This window comes from Sarcophilus harrisii, chromosome 6 (genome assembly GCF_902635505.1).
Source record: "Sarcophilus harrisii chromosome 6, mSarHar1.11, whole genome shotgun sequence".
Lineage (NCBI taxonomy): Eukaryota > Metazoa > Chordata > Mammalia > Dasyuromorphia > Dasyuridae > Sarcophilus > Sarcophilus harrisii.
Window position 1 is genome coordinate 79546299 of NC_045431.1, and position 23069 is coordinate 79569367.

The 23069-nt window shown below is 35.3% G+C and overlaps 1 protein-coding gene across 1 annotated transcript in view; it reads right to left on the reverse strand.

Moving 5' to 3' along the window:
* Positions 1-4016: 4016 nt before the first annotated feature.
* The window catches only part of DCHS2 (dachsous cadherin-related 2), a 316790-nt gene continuing 297737 nt past the window's right edge, over positions 4017-23069 (reverse strand). The window contains exons 17-20 of the mRNA XM_031942473.1: positions 17004-17134; positions 15112-15398; positions 13447-13585; positions 4017-11241 (exon numbers count right to left, since the gene is read on the reverse strand). Of these exons, the coding sequence (XP_031798333.1) occupies positions 8615-11241; positions 13447-13585; positions 15112-15398; positions 17004-17134 (3184 nt within the window). The 3' untranslated portion in view covers positions 4017-8614. The remainder of the gene's footprint in view (positions 11242-13446; positions 13586-15111; positions 15399-17003; positions 17135-23069) is intronic.

The following is a 23069-nucleotide window of genomic DNA, read 5'->3' on the forward strand; positions in this document are numbered from 1 at the left end:
AAGATTTTCTTAAAACTATTTGCATTGTAGAATCATAGATTTGTAGGAAGGGGCCTCAGAAGTCCATCTTATACATAGGAATCTGAGATCTAAATATGGAGTAATTTCTATGCCCACAATATACTAGAGTAAGGATTTAAAAGAAGGCACTTCAAATTCAGTGTTCTTTCCATTGCATCACTTTAGACATACACATGAGTTTATGTTTGCATGATTTCTGAGTTGATCACACAGATTGGATCAAGAAACTGATTAAAGCCAAGGGAAGAAGATTCTGAGACTTGGAGTAATGAAAGCATATTTGGACTATTTTTCATGGACTTCAATGTCTGTCATTTTCAAGCATCTATATTTTCAGTGATAAATTAATTATCATCAAAATATCAATGAAACTATAGAAGCATACATAGTTTCCCAGAATACAAATCCAGACTTGTAATTCCCATGCTCCTTCAGTCTTGTTGCTTTTGAATGGTGTTTAGTCACATGAAGATATAATATGTACACAAATAAACATGATATAAATAGGATATGAGAGGACCAAAGGAAGATCTGCACAAAATGCTCCAGAAAACCTTGAGAAGAAGATTATTTTGACCAAATAGAGAAGGGAAGATAGAAGGGGAAAAAAAGACTGAGGACAGAGCCTGAAGGGGACACTTTCATTTAGAAAAGAGGAAGAAGAAATTGAACCAGTGAAGACCAAGGAGCATACAGTAGCTGTTTGAAAAATATTTGTAGAATTAAACTGAGAAGCAGCAGCTAGATAGGTAGGGAGAGAAATAAGAAAGAGATGAAAAGAAAGGGAAGCAGTAATATCATAAATATCAAATGTCACTCATAAAAAAAGTCAAGATTGATGACTGATGTCTTTGGTTTTAGAAAATAAGCCCAGTTGAAAAGAGCAGATTCATTACCTTGGTTTATTTACATAGAATGTTTTCTTCTTAGAGGTATTTCTCCTATATATTCTGCATCGGTCTAGAGAGTGAAGCTAATATCAATTAATGGAAATTGACTTCATGTAAAGAGATAGATTTTGCTCCCCAAAAGAAAGACTTTTCTATAAATTTGATCTGCCCCTGAATGAAATAAACTATTTCTTTAGAGAATAAGTTTTTTTTTATCACTGAATATATTTTAGGTAAATCATGGAAGACTATTTGTTAGGGGGCATTATAAATGGGATTCCTGCCCTCCCCAATCAGTTACTACTGATCCATGAGGTGGAAATTGGACACGGTGATTCCTGAAGTGCTTTCTAACTCTTATTTTTAATATTTTATAATTGGTTGAATAGACCTATGTTAGAATTACTATTCTTTTTTATTCATTTGCCTTCTTTATCACACATATTCATGCTTATGAAAACTCATCCTGCATTCATTGACACATGTGAATGAATATTCATTCATTCTAAAATTCCTCAGGCTTCTATAGTAAGTTTGAGTGCAGGCTATTGTTCTGAGAGCTTGCTATCTAAAGACAAATTCTGCAACCAAAATAGTGCTAACTCATCAAAAAGGTGTTCATATAAATCTATTCTTTGTTTAGCTCTACTCCACCTCCCAATGTATTTCCATTATTGATTTCTCGGGCTGTTTATTAATTGTAAAATGTGAAAAGTTCAGGGCAGTAAAGAGTATTAATTATCTCTGAAATACACATGTTGATCTGATATCAAAAAGATATTATGTCTACCATTATTTGTTGCCCTTCCCAAACATTTTAGCTCAAATCCTTCCAAGATCATGCTATATTCCTAGCCCTAATAGACAGTCTATATAAATCATATCAATATTAAGACATGAATTGAAATGAATATTTACTGAAAACCAATAATGTGCAAGGTACCATGAAATATATACACACATTAAACACACACACACAGATATCCTTTCTACATTGTGACTTTTCCGATCACAGTTTTGATATATTAGAGGTCAGTATAAGAAATTAAATGAAAATTTGGGGGGAATTTTGCAGAAGGCACCAATAACATGTAAAGGCTAGAAGATGACACAGAAAAGATTTAGAAATTTAGAAATGTATAAAATATTTTGTGTTATACATTGTATGTCATAAAATATTTTATCTTTTAATACTATAATAATTCAGTATTAAAAAGTATTGAAAGCCTATAATAATTGAAACTTCTCTGGTATAAAGAGGAGGTCAGAACATTTTATATTAATTTTCCAGGTAGTGAAAATACCATGTCTACAACTCCCATGATGTGGAAGGGATAGCTGTGTGTATATGTATGTATATAATGTACATGTATGTTTGCATGTATATGTGTATGTGTGTAAGCACACACACGTACATATATTTGTAAAAATGGATAAATATAAATCACAAGTCTGTAGTGGCACATACACACACTTCTGTATACATACATACACACATACAACATTTTTATGATAACCCCTTTTAAATACTTTCATTGCTCACTTTTCATTTTATGTCTTTAAATTGACTGGTTTAGAGTTATCTAGGCAACCTCAATGCTGAGGTCATGTATAGTGAGAAATGTACTTCCCTAGAAAGTTAATTTCTTGCTATTCCCTTTCCCTGGAAGTCATTAGGGTATAACGTAATTGTTTCAAACTCATGCAGAACCATGTTTAAGGGTGACTGCAGGTTGCATATTGACATAAGCACATATGGATAATTTCTGTGTTTTATTGTATTTTTATTTTGTTAAATACTTTTCAAATGCAATCTAATATGGTTTTGGTAGACTCAGAAGTGTTGTGGGTTGACTGGGTCATCTGTTTGATGCCTCTGGTATAATGAGAAGGACAATTAACTTGGGAAGCAGAAAATCTGAGTTGGATTGGAACCAAAGCACTGTTGCTGGGGGTCTAACCTCTGGAAAGTTAATTAACCTCTCTAAACCTTGATTTCTTTATCTGTAAAATAGCAATGCTCATACACTACTTTCCTCAAACTCTAAAGCACAATATAATCTAATCCAAGCCAACAAGCATTTATTTAGTACCTGCTAGGAACTATTCTAGTCACTGAGGATAAAAAGACAAAACTTTTAAAAACTCTCTTATCAAGTTTGTGTTCTTCAACAGAGCTGTAACAAAGCATATAAGCAGCATATACATGATAATTTGTGGAGAGAAGAGAGAGCATAGGAACGAGTGAAAATATAAGGAACATGAACGATTATAATTTGCCATTTGTTTGAGAAATGTCTCTTTGAAGAACTTTGGAATTAATTGACATGGGAGATGCTGGGACAGGACTACCCAACATGAAGTGCCTGCATCAAAGAAGATGCTGTACTCTATGAGCAAAACAGAATGACAGTAGCTCAAATGTAGCAAATTTAGAGACATCTCACTACAAATGTTCATGTGGACCTGTGATGGAGCCTTCTGAATATATTGTATTGGTCTGATCAGCCACAGTTGGACACATTGTAGTTGGACCCTGATATAATGAAGTCATTTTGGTCCTCTTCTAGCACAAAGAACAATAACCAGTTGCAAAAAACAAAGAGTTAAAAGGATGCTTTTTTTCTTTTCTTTATGGTCAAAGTCTACTGTGATCAAAATTTAAGTCATAGCTTATTTGCTAAGAATGAAAAAGAGAAGTGAAAAAGGGGGAAGGAACTAGGGAACTGACTAAATCTTAAAATAGGAACCTGAAGAAAAATGCTGGTTCAACAAAGTCAAATGTCCATTAATAACATTTAAATGTTTTCTCCCTCTCTGAAAGTTTTCTTTCTCTAGGTTAACCTGTACATTTAAATCTTCAATCTTTCAACAGATCTTTCCATTTCTTCCATGGGTCCTTTTCCTTTACTCCTTTAACTTTAGAATGGAGGGCAAACATTCAAGGTTGACCATATCAAGTAGCCATGATGTGGGGATGGGGAGCTGGTTGCATGTAAAAAGCTTTAGCAATCAAATGGTTCTCAGTCTTCCCATTGGGTGAAAAATAAAAAAGAAAAGGAAAGGAAAAGCAAAGAAAAAGTGTTCTATTTATAATCTCATTTAAAACAAACAGAACAGCTTACACTTTCACACTTATCCAAAACATTTCAGTAGATTTATTCCATTTGGCTAGGAAGAAAAGAATGCTCATACAACCATATAACTTTGTGTCTTTGTGGGGGTGGGGATGAGGTAGTGAATAAGTGAGTAGTAAGAAAGTAATAAGAAGGAAGGGATAAGATTCTTGTAGATATTATATCCCTTTTCATTTCATGTAAATATCTGAATAATCAATTGCAAAAAGAAAAAAGTGATGAAAAAGACCCGTGCTTTAATGGAAACAAGAAATCTTTAAATTAACAACTGATACTTCACTAATAGCAATGTCCCTGGAATGCATAGTAAATAAAATTCTAAATCTAAGGAGAAACATTCTTAGGAACAATCCTATCTTCAACTAAAAATCTATCATAGATTAAATATGTATATGTGTAGGTAGCCAGTGCTTTATGGTAAATTTTAAAATAGTTTTAAGAACTGCTAAATTACCAAATCCCTAAAGGTAAAGAAATTAGTTTTCTTCTTCTTCTTCCTCTTCTTTCTTTGTCCAGGAATCTGCTTGGATGCCAGGTTGCTGATGACTGCTAGGATATGGAATTTTGATATCCATTTGGTCCTGATTTACACCAGGATTTCTCAGGCTGCCAGCAAGCAAGTCCAGAACTTCAGGCAGCCAAAATTCCACCAGAGACAACTGTCTTTTATTTTATAGCTTATGAATTTGGGGCTTAATATGATTTTCCACTAACAAGTTCTGTACCCCCTCCAAAGTGCTAAAACCGGTGTGCAGATCAGCAAAGTAACCCAGAACAGATGAGGCAAGTTAATATTAAACTTGAAGGAAAACTGTACAAATTATATTGTTTACTTAGGAAAAGAAAAGGACCCCAGTTGAAAAGGCTGACACATGATTTATTGCAGACACTTAACTCACATATTCACATTTTTAACCTCAACCACACTTGAAGCAGCAGCATGTTGGCCAGTGTGGCTCTTGGTATTTGATAGGGCATTAGTAAAGCTATCAATTAAAAAAAATCTCCACTGGAACTGGGTAACAAGTGACTCAAAACAATGAACATCTTTAGCTCTTACAAAATATCTAGAAAAAAATGCAGACTCATATCCAGCATGAGTAATAAATCACAAAAAGAACACACTTAGATGAGCAAGCATACAATTTGTGGAAGAGTTAGGGAAAACAAACTGTGTACAGACATGAGGAAAAGAAATATCAATGCTATCAGCATGACAAAGAGCAAATACTGTTTTCTTTAATAGCTACAAACAAAGAATGTGGCCAAAGAGAACTTCCATAATAATGAATTTAGACATGAACATTTTCCCCTACTGTTTTGGTATATTCCAGTAAAACATTGAAAGGAATCAAAGAGAGATTAGATACTGTAAATCTGCCAAAGGTTGTGGCAGAATCTCCTTCCCCAGAGACTTTTAATATTTCTATATGTCAGGGATACTTGAAATGCAGTCTTCCTTAGGCAGGACCTGACTGTCCCTTGCATCGGTTAAGACTATTATAGTTGGATTAGGTCTAGTAGAGGGGAACTTATTCTCTTTTATGTCATGGACCCTTCTGGCAGACTAATGATACTTAAGTACCAATTTAAAAAAAATTAAATTCATAATTAAGAGATACTAAATTTTAATTAGGGATGACTGAAAATAAAGATGTAATTCTGCCCCATTCAAGTTCACAGACCTTCCTGAAATAGGTCCCTGGACTCCTGATTAAGAACTTCATTTTTTATGGATTGTAGGTCTTTATTTTGTGACTCCATGAAAGAGCATATACCACAGTGAAAAAAACTCAAGACACCAATCCATCCTTCAGACAAAGGATTGGGTCAATCACAATGGTGTCCATAGATCTTTTATTTTATCTGCTAATACCTGCATGGAATATTTATAGCGTTGCTTATATATATATATATATATATATATATATATATATAATTCACTGTCTGTTGTACCTGCAAATCATCACATTCTTAGTAGTATTTTCTAGTAAACAGAAGTAGGTACCCTTTGAACAGTACCATGGAGAGGCAGTGTGTTGTTGTGAGATTTGGGTACTGTATTTTGAATTGAATGAAACCTAAGTTAGAAGCCTACCTCTGACAGTTACTAGCTGTGTTACTTTGAACATCACTTTATTTCTCTGAGTTCATTTCATCATCTGCAAAATGGAGACAAAAATACTTATAGCACCTACCTCACATTGATGTTGTGAGGATGATTGTACCATTTTGTAGAGAAGGAAAATGGACACAAAATCGTTAGCTATTTTAGTGAGTTAGTGGAACAAAGATCAGAATTCACAGATGTAGTCTTGTCTACTGAGTAGTGCTCCCATGAACATGAATGAAATAAGACATAGTTGTTCAATCATTCAGTCATGTCCAATTCCATGATAAAACATAGAGACAAGACAAAGTTCATGGGTCAGTTTTGAAGGGAGTCTCCTCCTGTGTCCTGCAAATTTTATTTTATGATTCTGTGAGCTACTGACATGATGTCTAAAAGACTTATTCTTCCACTATTGGATCACCAACATCAAGAGAAAGATCTTTATGCCAAAGGCAACCACCTCAGAAAAGGAGGGAGCTAGAGGTTGTTCTTAGAAGAATGCTTATTCCTGGACGTGAAGGGACAAAGGAATACTAGGTAGCACAGGGGAAAGAGTACTGAACAAGGAAACAGGAATTGTGAGTTTAAGTCCAAGTTCTAGAATTAAATTTGGGTAGATGATTCCTTTCTGTGGGTGGAACTGCAACTAGGTGGAGCTTTGCTCCAAGATACTGGCAGTATTTATTATATTCCTTTAGTAGGCAGAAAGAACTGATTTTAAGCATCTAGTTATCATAAATAATCCATTCAAATAGGAAGCTACAAAATGACCTGATTAATCACACCTGGAAAGCAATTATTCTCTGGTTCAGTACTGCCATGCATCTTCCTCCAACGGTGACTTTCCCAGAACTGGTTTGTGGTAGTCCAAGGTTTTATGACTTTTCCCGACAACGTCTAACTTAGAATTTCTCCCATTATAAAATGTAATGTCCCAAGATTTTAGACTCTCACTTTCAACTAAATTGTTTCAGTAAGCTCATTTGAGGATAGTGTTTGTATTATTGCCCTTGGAACCAGCATTGTTCCATATAATGCCCCTTGGGTCTCCATTTTCCACATCTGTAAAATGAAGGTGTTGAACGGAGTAATCTCAAAGACTTTTCCCTTCAGCTGTAAGAAATTCTAAGTTCTCTGCTTGATTCCATGAAACAGTATTGAAAACAAGGTAATCCAAGGGCAGAATATGCCAAAAATCCAACACCATTTGCTATGCGTACAATCCATCTATACAAAGTCTAAGTACTGATTGCACCACTGAATACAAACTCTAATTGAGCAAATGGTAATTAGATTATACCGTGAGAAGACAGAAAGTATGCTTTTGGAGCTCATTTCAAACTTTTAGTAGAAAAATTTATACAAAAATCTTAATTTTAAAAAATACCATTAAATCATTCTAACTAGGAAATTATATGAATAACTAATTCCATCAATCTAGTTTGTTTTTATCTACATAAATTTGCCACTGTTAACACAGTGCATAAATTATTTGTTCTCTGTTTACCACAAGTAACTGCAGTGTCTAGAAAAAAATAATAAAATGAGTTTCTATAAATTAATCTTCAAAGTTTCACATCTATACATGTGTCCTGTCATAAGAAGAATCAAGAAAGAAAAAAAAGGAAAAAAAATGTACTCTGATCTCTTTGGAAAGAAGTCCAAGGAAGTTTATCACGTGAGAGGTTTAACCCAGTGGTTTAGGCTAGCATCATTGTTGGACCCATACCAAGAACGGACATACTCGGTTCATTTAATCAGACAAAAACAACTGGGAAAAACTCTTCTTTTTTGGCATAGACTGATGGCTAATTCCATTCTTTTTTTCCCATTCATCTCTCTAGAGATGATGGTGTCTGTCACTTCTACAATCATTATTAGCATCTACAAATGGAATAGGTTGGCAGGGAGGGTGGAAAGGGAAGGGAATCCAGAAGTGGATCTTTAGGTACCAATTAACTTGATGTAAAGAGCCACAGATAGTCCATTTACCCAAGCTGTTCGATCTCTGTGGTCACCTTGACTAAATGCAATTCTGATATGCTCTTGCCTCATGTGTCTTAAAGAAGTTCGACTTCTTACTAAGATTGCAATGCACCATAGAGCACTTTAAAATTGTTTGCGGGTCACTCACGTCCATCAAGTCATTTCACCTTCTGAACTCATTTCCATACAGACTGTGAAGTACAACAGTATGAACTGTTTATTCAGAAGGTGTGACTACAGGCAGGTGAAGACAAGAGTCTGGCATCAGGCAGTTTCTCAATAAATCTAGGAGAGAGTTTAGAGGATAAGATGGGGAGCTGTACAAACTCAGATTGAAATGGATCCTATTCTCTCAGCTATGAAAAAAATCACCCCTGAGGAGTTTGGTTAGAAATGTTGTTGTTGGTTTGTTTGTTTGAGCACACTCCTTCTTGACTAAAAATAGCCTGGGGCTCAATGTCAAGGTTTCACAGCCGGACTTCTTCTTCTGCCCTGCGACCATGGGCTGTCCTGACTAAGCATGTTCCTAACAACCCAGCATCTGGCAACAGAGGAGACATTGCAGGAGACTGAATGGTCAGCAGGGAGAGAGAAGGAGAAAAACTGGGAGTCATGGCTGCCGGGGGATAATGAAGGTGCTGGTGAAGGGGAGATCGTGGGTATTTCTTGAATGCTTTCCCTGGTGGGAAGGATGGCATTAGTGGTGGCACTGCCTTTATGCCAGGCTGTGCCACTGATGTGATCAAAGGCGGTGGGAAAACAAAAGATTTCTTCCCCTGTGGTAAGCCAGGCACCTGCAAATGTTCATCTTTGAGCTTAGCGATGTCATTGAAGACAGAAGAAAGAGGCTGAAATTGGGGCTCCCAGTTGAGAAGGTAATCCCAATCATAGCTGTTTCTTGGATCCTTGGTGGGAGCCTCTAAAGTTGTAAGAGATCCATACCTTGAGTCCTGATCATTTGAAATGAAGAGATAATCTCTTCTACTATCTTCCATGAGGGTTTTCTCTTTCATTCCAATTTTGTGGAGTGTCTGGGAGAGCATTTTATTCTGAGCATAAATGGCATCACACCTTTCTCCTACACCCTCAAAGGTGAAACTGCTCTCTAAGGTTTCAGTGGTGATCACCACATCTGTTTCTCCAGACAAACAGGAAAGCTGGTCAGAGTCTCTGGGTATTCCAGAATCTGGCACCCGAGACCCTCGGTCACTCAGAACTGAGCCAGAGCCTTTTCGGCAGGGGTGTTCATTGATCCTCTTGATCTCCTCATCCTCAGCAGTATCTCCATCCACTGAGCAGTGGCCACTTGAGTCTGAATGCCTGCATGGATTCACCAGATCCTTTTTCTCTCTCATATCTACTAAATTCAACCACTCAGCCATGGAGCCCATGGGGAGAATGCCATTGCCCACATCGGGAGCTTTCTGGGAGTCCTTGAGGATGCTGGGATCACTACTCAGGCTCAGATTACTAGGTGATAATGGGCATGCTTTTTTTTCTCCACAGGAATTCGCTGCATCTTTTTGTTTATATCTTAAAATCAGAGCAATGAGAGTTATGATGAAGAGCATGAATATGACTATAGAGGCTGTGAGGCTGATTGAAAGGCTGTTAGCAGAGAGTGTATAGAATCCTCCCTGAGAGAAAGAGGATATATTTACAAAGATGGTGCAAGAGGAGAACTTAGAGTCCATTTTGGGACTGTGTGCTATTACTTTCATTTCAATGATGTCATCTTTCCTAACGCTGTTTCCCATAAAGGGAGGGTCGCCAACCCAATAGACATTTCCGCTGGTTTTATTAATAGATAAGAAGGTTGATGAAGTTGCAAGGGTATAAAGCACAAGTCCATCAACTCCAGCATCAGCATCAGATGCTTCTACTTTGCCAATAGCTTGTCTTGTGTGATGAATATCTGGAAGGCCAAAGAAGTACTGGTCTTGTGTAAATATGGGTTCGTATTCATCAATTCCTTCAACATCCACTTGGACCATCAAAGTGGCTGTGGTCTCACCTTTATCTTCTGCCTGAACAATAAAGCAGTGTTTATTTTCACTTTCATAGTCTAAGATTTGTTTGGTATAGATATCCCCTGTTAATGGGTCAATAAAAAATAGGTCATGATCCTGAGGGATTTCATCATTCATCAAACAGGGTGACTGAATTGAATAGGTTAGTTGTCCATAAGGACCAGCATCAAAATCCAAGGCATGTGCTGTACACATAACAGAGAAATTGGGCAAATTTTCTGGGACAACACAGTTTAAACTTGAGAATATGAACTGGGGGGCATAGTCATTGTCATCTAGGACACTGATAAATACCACCGTAAAAGCAAAATGATTTGTTCCTCTATCTGAAGCTTGGACAGTTAAAGTGAACATCAATGTATCTTCATAATCCAAGGGTTTAATCAAATCTATTGCTCCAGTTTCACCATCTATTTGAAAATGTTCTCTCTCATTTCCTGAGATGATGGTGTAGGTGATTTCAGAATTGGCTCCACTGTCGTGGTCTTTTGCTGAGACCACAACAATCTGACTACCCACAGGCAGACTTTCCCTAACATGGGCATAGTATTCTGGAGAGTTGAATATTGGTGTATTATCATTGACATCAAGCACATCAATTAAAATAGTGGCTGTAGAATTCAATGGGGGATGACCATGGTCAGAAGCCATAATGATGAGTTCATGAGAAGCCATAGTTTCTCTGTCTAGAGGGTGGTTCAGCACAAGATGACCAATGCGGTTATAAGGGGATCCTGAGGAAATTACATGAATTTCCACATAGAAAGTGTTCTGCAAATTACCACTGATGATAGAATACTTGACATTGGTATTTTCATGGGTCCAGTCAAGGTCAATTGCTGAAAATGTGAGTAAGGTAGTCCCAATGGCTGCATCTTCACTCACAGTGATGTTATAGTACTCCATGGTAAACTGAGGGGGATGGTTGTTCACATCTTGAATTTCTACTTCCACTAAAGCAAGGGCTGTCAAACCAGGAGTTCCACCATCTTTGGCTTCCACAAGAAGCTGAATTGTTGATGTTTTGTCCATAAGCATCACAGGTTTGATTATAAATATGGAGCCTGAAAAATAACAACCATCACCATGATTTCTGTGAATTTAGATTTGAGATAACTGTTCAATAAAATTATTCATTCAATACAAATATTTGCTGAAAAATAATTGCATTGCAGCACCATGTTAGATGCTGTTAGGTTCACCATTTTACACTCATAAAAGCATAAGACAAATTGTGGCTCAATTGTTACTAGACTGTTTAAAGCACATAAGTTAGATTCATTATATATGGATTTTTGCAAGTAAAAGTCTAAATAAGAAAGTTTATATATATATATATATATATATATATATATATATATATGTATATGTGTTTGGATGGATGCATGGATAGATATTGGCATAGAGCACCAAATACACAGTCAAGAAGACTCATTTTGCGAGTTCAAATCTATTCTCAGACACTTATTAGCTGTGGGACTCTGATATGTCACTTAACCCTTTTTGCCTCAGTTTCCTCATCTGTAAAATGAGTTGGAGAAGGAAGTGGCAAACCATTCAATATCTTTTCCAGGAAAAATCCAAATGGGGTCACATTTAAGTCAGACACAACTGGAAAAACAGATCAACATGAAGTGGGGTGTGTGTGTGTGTGTGTGTGTACATGTGTATTTTTTTCTCCAGCATAAAAGGAATTTGTTCAGAAATGCTACCTACAGAAAGAGCAGCATGACATAATAAATGGGTGTCAAACTAGTAGTAAGAGACATGGGTTTGAATTCTGTCTCAAGTACCACCTGGATTATTATGAACAAATTATTTACTTCCCAGTGCTTCAAAATCCTCATTTAAAAAGGGAACAATAGTATTCATAAACCTGTAATAAAAATTCTTTGCACTTAAAGTGCCATGTATACATGCTATGGCTTTGTTATACTACTTTGTTTAGCAACTTTCTTTCACCCAGGTGGCCAGAATTCGTTGGAACACTTCATGAAGAATCTGGGAGTAGTGTGAGAGTGGACAATGATATGGAGACCAAAGAACTGTTTAGTTGTGTGATTGATCTGGTCTTGGGTTTCTTATTCTACTAAAAGCAAGGGGCTGGAATTGATGGAGTCTAAGGTCCTTTCTGACTGTGAAATAATATGTGCTATGGTCTGCTTCAGGATTCAATGGCTTGTTAAACAAACTAGTGAACAGAAGGAAATTCTATGAATAATTTCTTATAGGCAATTAGGATCATTCAGTTATTGATCTGGAAATGGAAAGGACTTCAGAAATCACCTAATCTGACCCTTTAATTTTACAAGTGAGCAAACTGAGGCCCAAGGAGGAAAAACTGACCCAGGTATTAAGCATCAGAAGCCAAATCTGAACCCAGTTCTTCTGACCTCAGAGCCAATAATTTTCCCAACCACTGATAAAAAAAAATTGAAAAGGAAAAAAAATTTATTTGTGTAAAATTTTGTACGGTTAGTTTAAAGACAAAATTATGGGACTAAAAGTCATCTCACGTAGCTTGCAAAAGGTCTCATGTCATGCATGCATATAAAACATGCCTCATGGAAATACTTTGTAAAGGCTACAGGAACATGTAATATAAGAAAATGATGTAGAAAAGAATTCTCTAAAGGATGCGATTGTCTCTTTCCTAAAATCTATCCATTTAGGTTGATATGAAAATTCATTCATTTGATTGTTTCTTGTATCAATAAAATATGTTTTCTGTATCTCATTGTGGCTAGAAATAGGTAACAAATATGTATATTAATGTCATAGAAACATAGAAAATGTATTTAGACTAAAAAAATGAAATGTTCTTTTCTATTAGAGTTTCATTAATAAATCAAATTAAAATAGTTTTAAAGTATTTGGTTTTTCACAAACAAGGTCCATTCAATTGTGTATATATGTGTGTGTGTGTATACATGTGTGATTACATAAATCAACATGGGTTGAGTTTTGCTGCAACAGTTTTAGGATGTTTGCTGGAATTGTACTTGGTTTTATGAGCAAACAGTGTTACTGTCTTGGGTACTATGAGCTCTGTGCACATAGGATCTAGTTACTGATTCTCTATTTCTTTCCAGGTATGGTTAAGGTGTAAGCAAGGAAAGACGGCACTAGATTTGGACTTCCAGATTAACAGGACTCTCATGGCTTTACATCAGTGGAATGCCAGCCAAGCCACATTTGGAAAAAAGATTTCCCATTTCCCACTCTGTGATTGAAATTGATGAATTTTGCAGGCCCTAAAAACAACTCACCATTCTGAGGGTCAACTGAAAATCCTTCAGCAGAAGAAAGGATTTTGTAGGAAATCCTTCCATTAATTCCTATGTCCTGATCTGTGGCTGACACAGTCAAGATGGAGGATCCTACAGGTGTCATTTCAGGAAGTGTAACCTATTTCCAAAAGAGAAACAAGAGATTGAGTACATAATTTGCTTTAGGGCTAAAGATATTTTCCTGGGCAAATGATAACCGGAGTGTTAACACAGTCAAGATGGAGGATCCTACAGGTGTCATTTCAGGAAGTGTAACCTATTTCCAAAAGAGAAACAAGAGATTGAGTACATAATTTGTTTTAGGGCTAAAGATATTTTCCTGGGCAAATGATAACCAGAGTGTTTTTTTTTTGAGGAAACATAATCCTGTGTCTTTCTTTGGACATGCTGCTTCTCCTGATTTCCTTAAGCTGAAACAACTTTGCAGAGTTGAGATATTAAAAGATAAAGTCAGAAAAGTTATAGGATTCAGGATGAACTGTGCCTGATTAACTCCATATTTCTGAGATTTCATGACCTAGTTTCTTTCCAAAATATCTCTACAGGTTAGAGGAGATTCAATTTCTCTCTGTCTCTCTCTCCATCTCCTCCACCTCCTCCTCCTCCTCCTTCTTCTTCTTCTTCTTCTTCTTCTTCTTCTTCTTCTTCTTCTTCTTCTTCTTCTTCTTCTTCTTCTTCTTCTTCTCTTTCTTCTTCTTCTCTCTCTCTCTCTGTTTCCTTCTCTCTCTGCTATCTCCCATAAAGCACTAAAATTTCGCAAAATGTTATGATTTTTTTCCATGCTATCTTTATACTTGCATTGTGCATTTATGACTTCTTCTTCTTCTTCTTCTCTTTCTTCTTCTTCTCTCTCTCTCTCTGTTTCCTTCTCTCTCTGCTATCTCCCATAAAGCACTAAAATTTAGCAAAATGTTATGATTTTTTCCATGCTATCTTTATACTTGCATTGTGCATTTATGGCATGCAAGAATTCTCAGGCCATTCTGAAGTATTAAATTGCTGTCTACCATTGTCCCTAGTCCTGAAAATGTTTGAAAAAAAATCAAATATCACTGTGTGACTCATCTAGTAGATAATGCTCATAATTAGTTGCTTCTGCAATAAACTATTTAGAACATTCACAAAATAGACTCAGAAAAGAAAAGATTCTCTTTACTCCAGCATTTTTAAGGATGCAAAGCCTAAATGAATAGCAGATGACACAACTGTCCTCAATTTACAAAAAAAAAACTGAAGTCTTAATATTGAAATTGAAATGAAGCAAAAAAAAAAAGTTAGTATCCTGGCAAATGTTAGGCATTTTTACTTAAAAATGTGTAATATCAAAAATAATCTCTAACAATGCTGGAAGTACCCTAGACATGTGCAATGAGGTTGATATAGGCATTTCATGAAAAAGAAATTGAATGAAATATTCAACTTCAGCAATAGTTACATTAATCACATCTTCTGTCTTATAGAATATTAAATATTAAGAAAAAACTCCAGCAGTAGTCACATTAATCACATCTTCTGTCTTATAGAATATTAAATATTAAGAAAAATATACTAAATGGTGCCTTCCTAACTCATCCCACAATTTAGAGGCCTTTGGACTACTCCCTATATTCCTAAACTTGGGTCATAGAATTGGAATCTCATTACCTGATAGAAATCTTGAGGAAACAATGGGGGATTGTCGTTGACATCCATAACATAGACCATGAGCACTGCTTCCATGTGGTGTACAGAATCAGAAACCTCAACCAGTAACTCATATTCATGTCCTTCTTCAAAATCCAATGGCTTTGCCAGTATCACCGCTCCAGTATTGTGGTCAATAGTGAATTTATTTCCAGGATTACCCTTCTTAGTGAAACTGAAGACAAGAGCAGGGCCTGAATCTCGGTCATGAGCATGTACTCGAGTCACAAGAGAACCGACGGGAATACCTGTAATAGTGACAACTGTGGTCAGCCATCTTTAAAACCTATTCACTCATATGATCATAAATGCACCTTTGTTTTGAATATTTCCTGGCATGCTTTCTTGCCCTTACTTTCATGTAAATAGAAGGAAGATTCTAAAGTATAAACTAAAAGATAACCTTGTTCTTCTGAAGTGGGAGTGGAAGTGAAGGTATTAATTAGATATTAATCTACATTTTAAAATGCCCTGGGGGGGGCAGCCAAATGGCATAGTGGACAGAGCACCAGTACTGAAGTCAGGAGGACCTGAGTTCAAATCTGACATCAGATACTTAACACTTCCTAGCTGTGTGACTCTGGTCAAGTCATTTAATCTCAATTGCCTCAGCAAAAATAATAATAATAATAATAAAATAAAGTAAAATACCCTAGGTATACTTATCCCCAAGATTCATAAGACATCCCAGTTCAAAAGGGTTCAGAATACTCACAGAATACCAGTTAAGATACATAGTTCTTGTAACAGAATTCTGAATTCCTTAGATGAAATTTTCTATTCTTTAAAGTGGTTCACCATACTTTAAGGCTGTAGTTACATCAGTGGAACTCATTCCATTGATACCAATAGCAAGTTACCCCCTCCTTTTTTAGAGATCAAATAATATCACTTTGTCAATAGGGAGAGGTCTTCTTTATACTAATTATTTAAAAATTATGCAGCAGTAGTTTCCCTCTCCTGTTCTTTTCAGAAATTTAGGAAAAGGTGAGGGGAAATGCCAATCTTGTTAACAGTTCTGCAGAACCTGATAGATTTTTGCCTTGGAGAGAGGTTGAATATATTGAAATGATGGACACAGGCAGCATATGTAAGATCCATGTCACTTACAAGGAGAATGATTACTTAGATAGAGAGATATAGATAAAGATGTATAGACAAATAGATGTAGATATATAAGGGTATATATGAATATAAATATGTGAATTTTTATTTCATATATATTTATGAAAAATTCTCAGTCTTTACTATCAAAATGGCATTAATGTCTAACAACTACTCTCTTGAGTTATCTTGGGAAAAAATTATTGAGAAACTGGCTCTGGAAGTTATTCCCCCACCAGCTTCCTTGACCTTTGTGGTAGTAACCTATGCATATTATGGAATTACTTTCCTGATGTCATGGTCCTCTTTGAGAATGAAAAACAACCACCACCACAACAATAGCAATCTATTGTACTGACACAAGTTCCCAGAGGACCCAACTTAGACAGAAAGTTATATCCCACTAGAGCAGGAATATTTAATCTGGGATTTGTTAACTTTAAAAAAAAATGATAATCATGTTTCAATATAATTGACTTTTTAAAAATTTTCATATTCTATTTTAGGCATTTAAAAAGATTATATTCAAAAACTATTCTTAGAGAAAATCCACAGTATTCACCAGACTGCCAAAGGCCTCTGTGAAATAATTAGACCTTCAGGTGTGTGATCAGCCAAATATGGTTCTCTGCAAGTAATCGAACTTTTAATTGCTCTTGGTGGATATAACCCAATAAAAACACAGAACTTCACTTAGGTTATTCAATTAACAGAAATCAAAACGACAGTCTGATGATTTTCACACTTACTTTCTGGAACTTCCACTCGTTCAAAGGGAAGGAAGGCTGGGATATTATCATTAAGATCTACCACTTGAATTTTGACTACAGCTGTAGCAGAAAGCCTGGGTATCCCTTTATCAGCAGCGTGTACAACCAAGCTAGTTTGTGGAAGAAATTGGGGTGAAGAAAAAACAACATTAATACTAAATATCCAGAAGAAAATGAAAAATGAACTGCCTAGCTACTTAATTTTTCCCCTGGCACTGCTTTTTCCAAATCACATTTTTGAACAAAGAAATATATATTTTGACACAAGAATGAGAGACTGAATTTATTTTTTTGACAAGTTTGAATAATCCAGTCCAACAAGTCCTAAGAGATTGAAATCTGTTTATGTCAAAACAAATGAATAACTTCTGGGAGACAATCTGTAGAATGTATTCTTCCCCCAAAGAATGCTCAGTGCACTGGAGAAAGAGATGCCTCCAAGAATAATCTTCATGCCTTCTCCAATCCTTTAGGTTAAGAACATGACCTGGAAACTACATGACATATTTATCTTACTGTCAAAAATATAATTTCTTGAGCAGAAGCAGGAGAATAGAGTAAACAGTTATGGCAAAATTTTATGATGATCAACTGTAAATAACCTAACTATTCTCAGAGATACAATAATCTAAGACAGTGCCAAAGGATTCATGATGGAAAATGCTATGCATCTTCAGAGAAAGAACTGATGGAGTCTGAATGAAGATCGGAGCATACCATTTTCACTTATTTTTTTATGTTTCTTTTCTGTTTGCATTTACTTTCATAATGTGACTAATATGGAAATATGTTTTGCACGATTACAAATGTACAATCTATATCAATTTGCTTATTGTCTCAGAGATGGGGAAAGGGAGAAAAGGAGGGAAACAATTTGGAACTCAATTTTTTAAAAAAAATGAATGTTAAAATTATTTTCACATGTAATTGGGAAAAATATAATGTTATATTCACAAAAAATTTAAAAAAAGATAATTTTAAAAGAGTTGTTTTTCATTAAGATTTTTTTCAGATTCTCTATTAATCTCCAGTCTGAATGGACTTATGGAATCTGAATGAAGATCAAAGCATACCATTTTTAACTTTATTTTTTTCATGTTTCTTTTCTGTCTATGTTTTCTTTCATAATGTGACTAATATATGAATATGTTTTGTACGATTGCACATGTATAACCTATACCAAATAGTTTATTGTCTCAGGGATGAGAAAAGGGGGAAAAGGAGGAGAGAATTTGGAACTTAATTTTTTTTAAAAAAAAAGAATGTAAAATATTTTCACATGTAAATGGGAAAAATAAAATGTTATATTCACAAAAAAGGAAAAAATACAACTTTAAAAGAGTTGTTTTGCATTGAGATATTTCAGATCCCTACTCAAAACATTTAAAAAAGTGAAAGTCAAAAGAAAAGACCAGCATTATTTAATCTAATGTTGGCATAGCATTTAAGAGTTTGCTAAGCACTTCCATTTATCTCACCTTAATGAACCTTCACAACAGTCCCAGGATATGAGAAGTGTTGGTATAATTGTTATTCTCATTTTACAAAAGAGGAAACTGAGACATGGAAAGATATTAAGATCTAGCAACTGCTAAGAAGAAGGTAGAATGAGTAATTCATGGCAAAGGAGCCCAGATGGTAGAATAAAGGCAGGGACTCACCTAGACTCTCCCTTAAATCCCTCCACATATTTTTAAAGAATGGCTCTAAACAAATTCTACAATGGCAGAACCCAGAAAAGATGGAGTAAAAAAAATTTAAGATAATTTAGAAGCTCAGCAAGAAAGGTCTGTTGCACCTCAGTGAGAATGGAATCCAGGACAGCACAGGTGCTCAACATAGCTCCAGACTGAGCAAACCTAGAACATGCTTTGGGAGCCACTGAATCAGCAACAGCAGTGGCTGCTTCCAGAGCTCTCAGTCCATAGATGCTAAAGGGGTAAAACAACTGCTCAGAAAGATATTACAGAGGTTTATGCTAGCACTGAAGCAAGACTCGGTTGCTCTGCCCATACTTAGATCTGAGTGTCAATGTTAGGGAAAGGAGGGGCACCAAAACATCAGAGCTTGCAGCCACAGTGGAGCACTGACACTCCTCATAGTTCTAAAAAAGAAAAAAAATGCTTGTGGTCATTCACAGACTTGAGCACAGACAAGGAGAGGAGTAAATGTCTCTCTAAGGAGAGACATCTAGGAAAAAATAAAAACTTACAGATCCTTAGAAATAACTCTAAAAACAGCTGCACAAAACCCCTGAAGCTTTGGGATGTTGCAGCTTCCACTCTGGAAGCAAAGCCCTATTTTTAACTAAGAGTTAAAGTAAAATAATAGGGTAGAGAACCAAGCAAACAACAGAAAAAGATTCTGACAATATAAAGTTATTATGAAGCTAAGGAAGAACAAATTATATACTTAAAAGATAACAAAATCAATGCTTCTATCTCCAAAACCTATAAGAAAAATATGAATTAATCTCAGACCTCAGAAAAATGAAAAAAAGGATTTTGAAAATCAAGTTAAAGATATAGAGGAAAAATTGGTAAGAGAAATGAAAGTGATACAAAAAAAATCATGAAAAATGAATAAAGGAGACTTGGTAAGGGAGACACAAAAAATACTGAAGAAAATAACACTTTAAAAACAGACTAGGCCAAATGGTAAAGAAAGTACAAAAAGTCAATGGAAAAAAAGAATGTCATAAAGAATATAACTGGCCAAATGGAAAAAAGAAGTACAACAGCTCACTGAAGAAAATAATTCCTTAAAAATTAGAATTGAACAAATGAACACTAAGAACTTTATGAGAAATCAAGAAAAAATAACACAAAACCAAAAGAATGAAAAAATAGAAGACAATGTGAAATATCTCATTGTAACTGACCTGGAAAACTGAAAGATGTGATTAAAAAAAAAAGAGCCTAGACATTATCTTTTAAGAAATTATCAAGGAAAATTGTCCCAATATTCTAGAACCAGAAAGTAAAATAGATCACTGATCACTTCTTGAAAGAGATTCCAAAATGAAAACTCCCAGTAATATTATACTCAAATTCCAGAGCTCTGAGGTCAAGGAGAAAATATTTCAAGTAGTCAGAAAGAAACAATTTGATATCAATATTCAATTTGGTATAGAAATCTATCTTACTCTACAGGAAAATTGGAGGAAAAGGGGATAAGAGAAGGTGGAGTGATCAAAGGAAAGATAGATTGGGGGAAGAGGTAATCAGAAACACTTTTTAAAGGAGAGACAGGATGATAGGAGAGAGAGAATAAAATAAATGGGATGTGGAAATACAATTAGCAATTGTAATTATGAAAAACTTTTTGAAGTAAATTTCTCTCATAAAGATACCATTTCTCAAGTGCATAAAAAAGTAAGTCAAATAAAATAAGAGCCATTCCCCAAATGATGAATGATCAAAAAATATGAAGTTTTCAGATGAAGTAATCAAAGTTATATGTGACCACATGATGGAATGCTGTAACAACATTGTTTAAAGAAATGCAAAGTAAAAGTAAAACAATTTGGATTACTACCTTATATCTCTTAGATTGGGTAATAAGACAAACAAGGAAGATGGCAATGTTAGATGGGATTTAGGAAAAATGAGACATTAACGCACTATTGGTAGAGTTGTGAACTTTTTCAATCATTCTGTAGAACAATTTGGAACTATGGTCAAAGGACTATAAAACCATTTATACTTTTTGATCTAGCAATACCATTACTAGGTCTGTATCTCAAAGAAGATTAAAAAAGGAAAAGAACCTATGTGTACAAAAATATTTATAGCCACTCTTTTCTAGTGGCAAAGAATAGGAAATTGAGGGGGATGTCCATGCTGAACAAATTGTGGTATGTGATTATGATGGAATAATTTTGTGCCATATCAAACACTGAGCAAGATGCTCTAAAAAAATTTAGAAAGACTTACATGAAATGATGCAAAGTGGAATGTACCATGTACAAAGTAGCAGCAATATTGTAAGATCATCAGTTGTGTATACAAGACAGTTTTGAAGTATTTATGATAAAAAGTGCTATCCATATCCATAGAAAGAACTGATGGTGTTTGAATATAAATTGAAACATACCTTTAGAAAACTTTTTTGAGGGATTTTTTTGGTGTATCTAGTCTTTCATGACATGACTATTATGGAAAAAATTTTGTATGTTTACATGTGTATTACCTATGTCAAACTGCTTGCTTTCTCAATGATGGGGAGTAGGGAGGGAAGAAAACTTCTTCTGTCTGGAATTCAAAGTTCTAAAAATTAATGTAAAAATTGTTTTTTCATGTAATTGGAAGAAAATAAAATATTAAACAATTGGAAGAAAATAAGACCTGTGTTTAAACAAAGAATGAGAATTTATGTCTTCTTATATTTTGTCCCATGCTCTTTTTCATGACTTTATGCTGCTATAACTAGTAGTAATTAAATATGTACTGTTATATTTCAAAGGGTTAGCTAGCAAGGATCAGAGTCCCTGATCTTAAAAATTATAATATAGCAAGTAAGATAAGAGGAATGGGAAGTATCATGCTGATTTTGTAAAGCTGAATCCCAGGACCCAGAGGTAAACCCTGGCTCTGCTATTTACTGCCTACATGACATCTCTGGGCCTTAGTTTTTTTATCTATAAAATGAAGAAGTTGGATCAGATGATCTCTAAAGTTCCTTTTAACTATAGCTCTAAGATCTGTTGAGTCCATGAAAATAAATTCACAACACAAATTTATACAGAAATGCTTGGTAGAGAGAAAAGCTTGGATTGCTATGGAACTTGTTTGTATTCACTAGGGAAAGGCTTCACTCCCAATAAATAACTTCCCAGCCAATGAAAACAACAGTGGCAAGTGACATAGGTCTAGAAGTGAAAGCCAAACATTTTGAGGGGACACTCATCCAATAGCTGAAGTCATTAGAGGTGCTAAGTCAACTCCAAGATTTACCAAGAATACTTCATTCCAAAAATGGGCTTCAGACTCCCCTATCTGCCAAAACTGCTTTTAGCAAAACAGGTCCTGTCCAGTTGTCACACTTACTTCTCCTGATCCCTTTCCATCATCAGACCATATGAGGTTTTTTCTTCCATGTCATATATTTCTAAATGAAACTACAAATAGATATTTGTAATTTTCTCCATGTTTTAATGCTATGTCTGGGTCTCAAGGGTGTTAGTGATCTAATTTATGGGTACTCTTGCCATTCACAAACAACTGGTGGCTTAATGGTTGCTTGCAGTTTAGGGTCTTTCAATAGAACACAGAATCTGAATTGTAAAATTCTGCTCAATCAGGGCATAGAAATAATTCCATGTAGAAGGGTTTGTTTTGTCTACAATGAATATCAGTAAGGTACATATGGAAATATTTTACTAAAAATAATCATCTTCTAATGTTTCTCTGAAGAAAAGGAATCTTATGCTGGTATCTTAGCCAAGACATCAAAGTAGATGTTCTGTCAGCCCTTCCCCTGTAACTAGCCCTATTTTCAGGTCTTTATAATGTTTTGGGGGAATTGAGAATGGGAGATTATATATAATGTCCATGTCAGGAAGGAAAAAAAAGTAGAAATCTTTGATATAGAGAAATATATATCATTTAGTTTTAAAGTAAGAGGACAAGTTAAGGGTGACTCAGAGGCTCAAAGGACAAGTGAAAATTATGGCTGTAGCTCTTACAATGAACTTTGTATAACTTCTAAGAGGCATCAAGTCACTTATGATAGTTTCTTGGCAACCTTTGGGAAATTAGTTGGTTGTCTTCCATCCAGTTGGCCATATGCAGAAGGAGAACCACTGCCTTGATTGTGGCTTCAACAGACTACAAATGAAACTGCCCAACTTTAGAGGGGCCCTTTCCCACTCAGGCTCCGTTTTATTGCTTGCTGATGATGGTCAAACAATCTTTTCTCCGTGCCATGCGAGCATCCAACATCAGAACTTGAATTGGAAAGCTCTCAATTACCATTGCTATAATTTCCTGTTCCACCCACCAAATCTTCTTTTAGGTTTCAATAGGGCATTTGTCAAAATTCTCT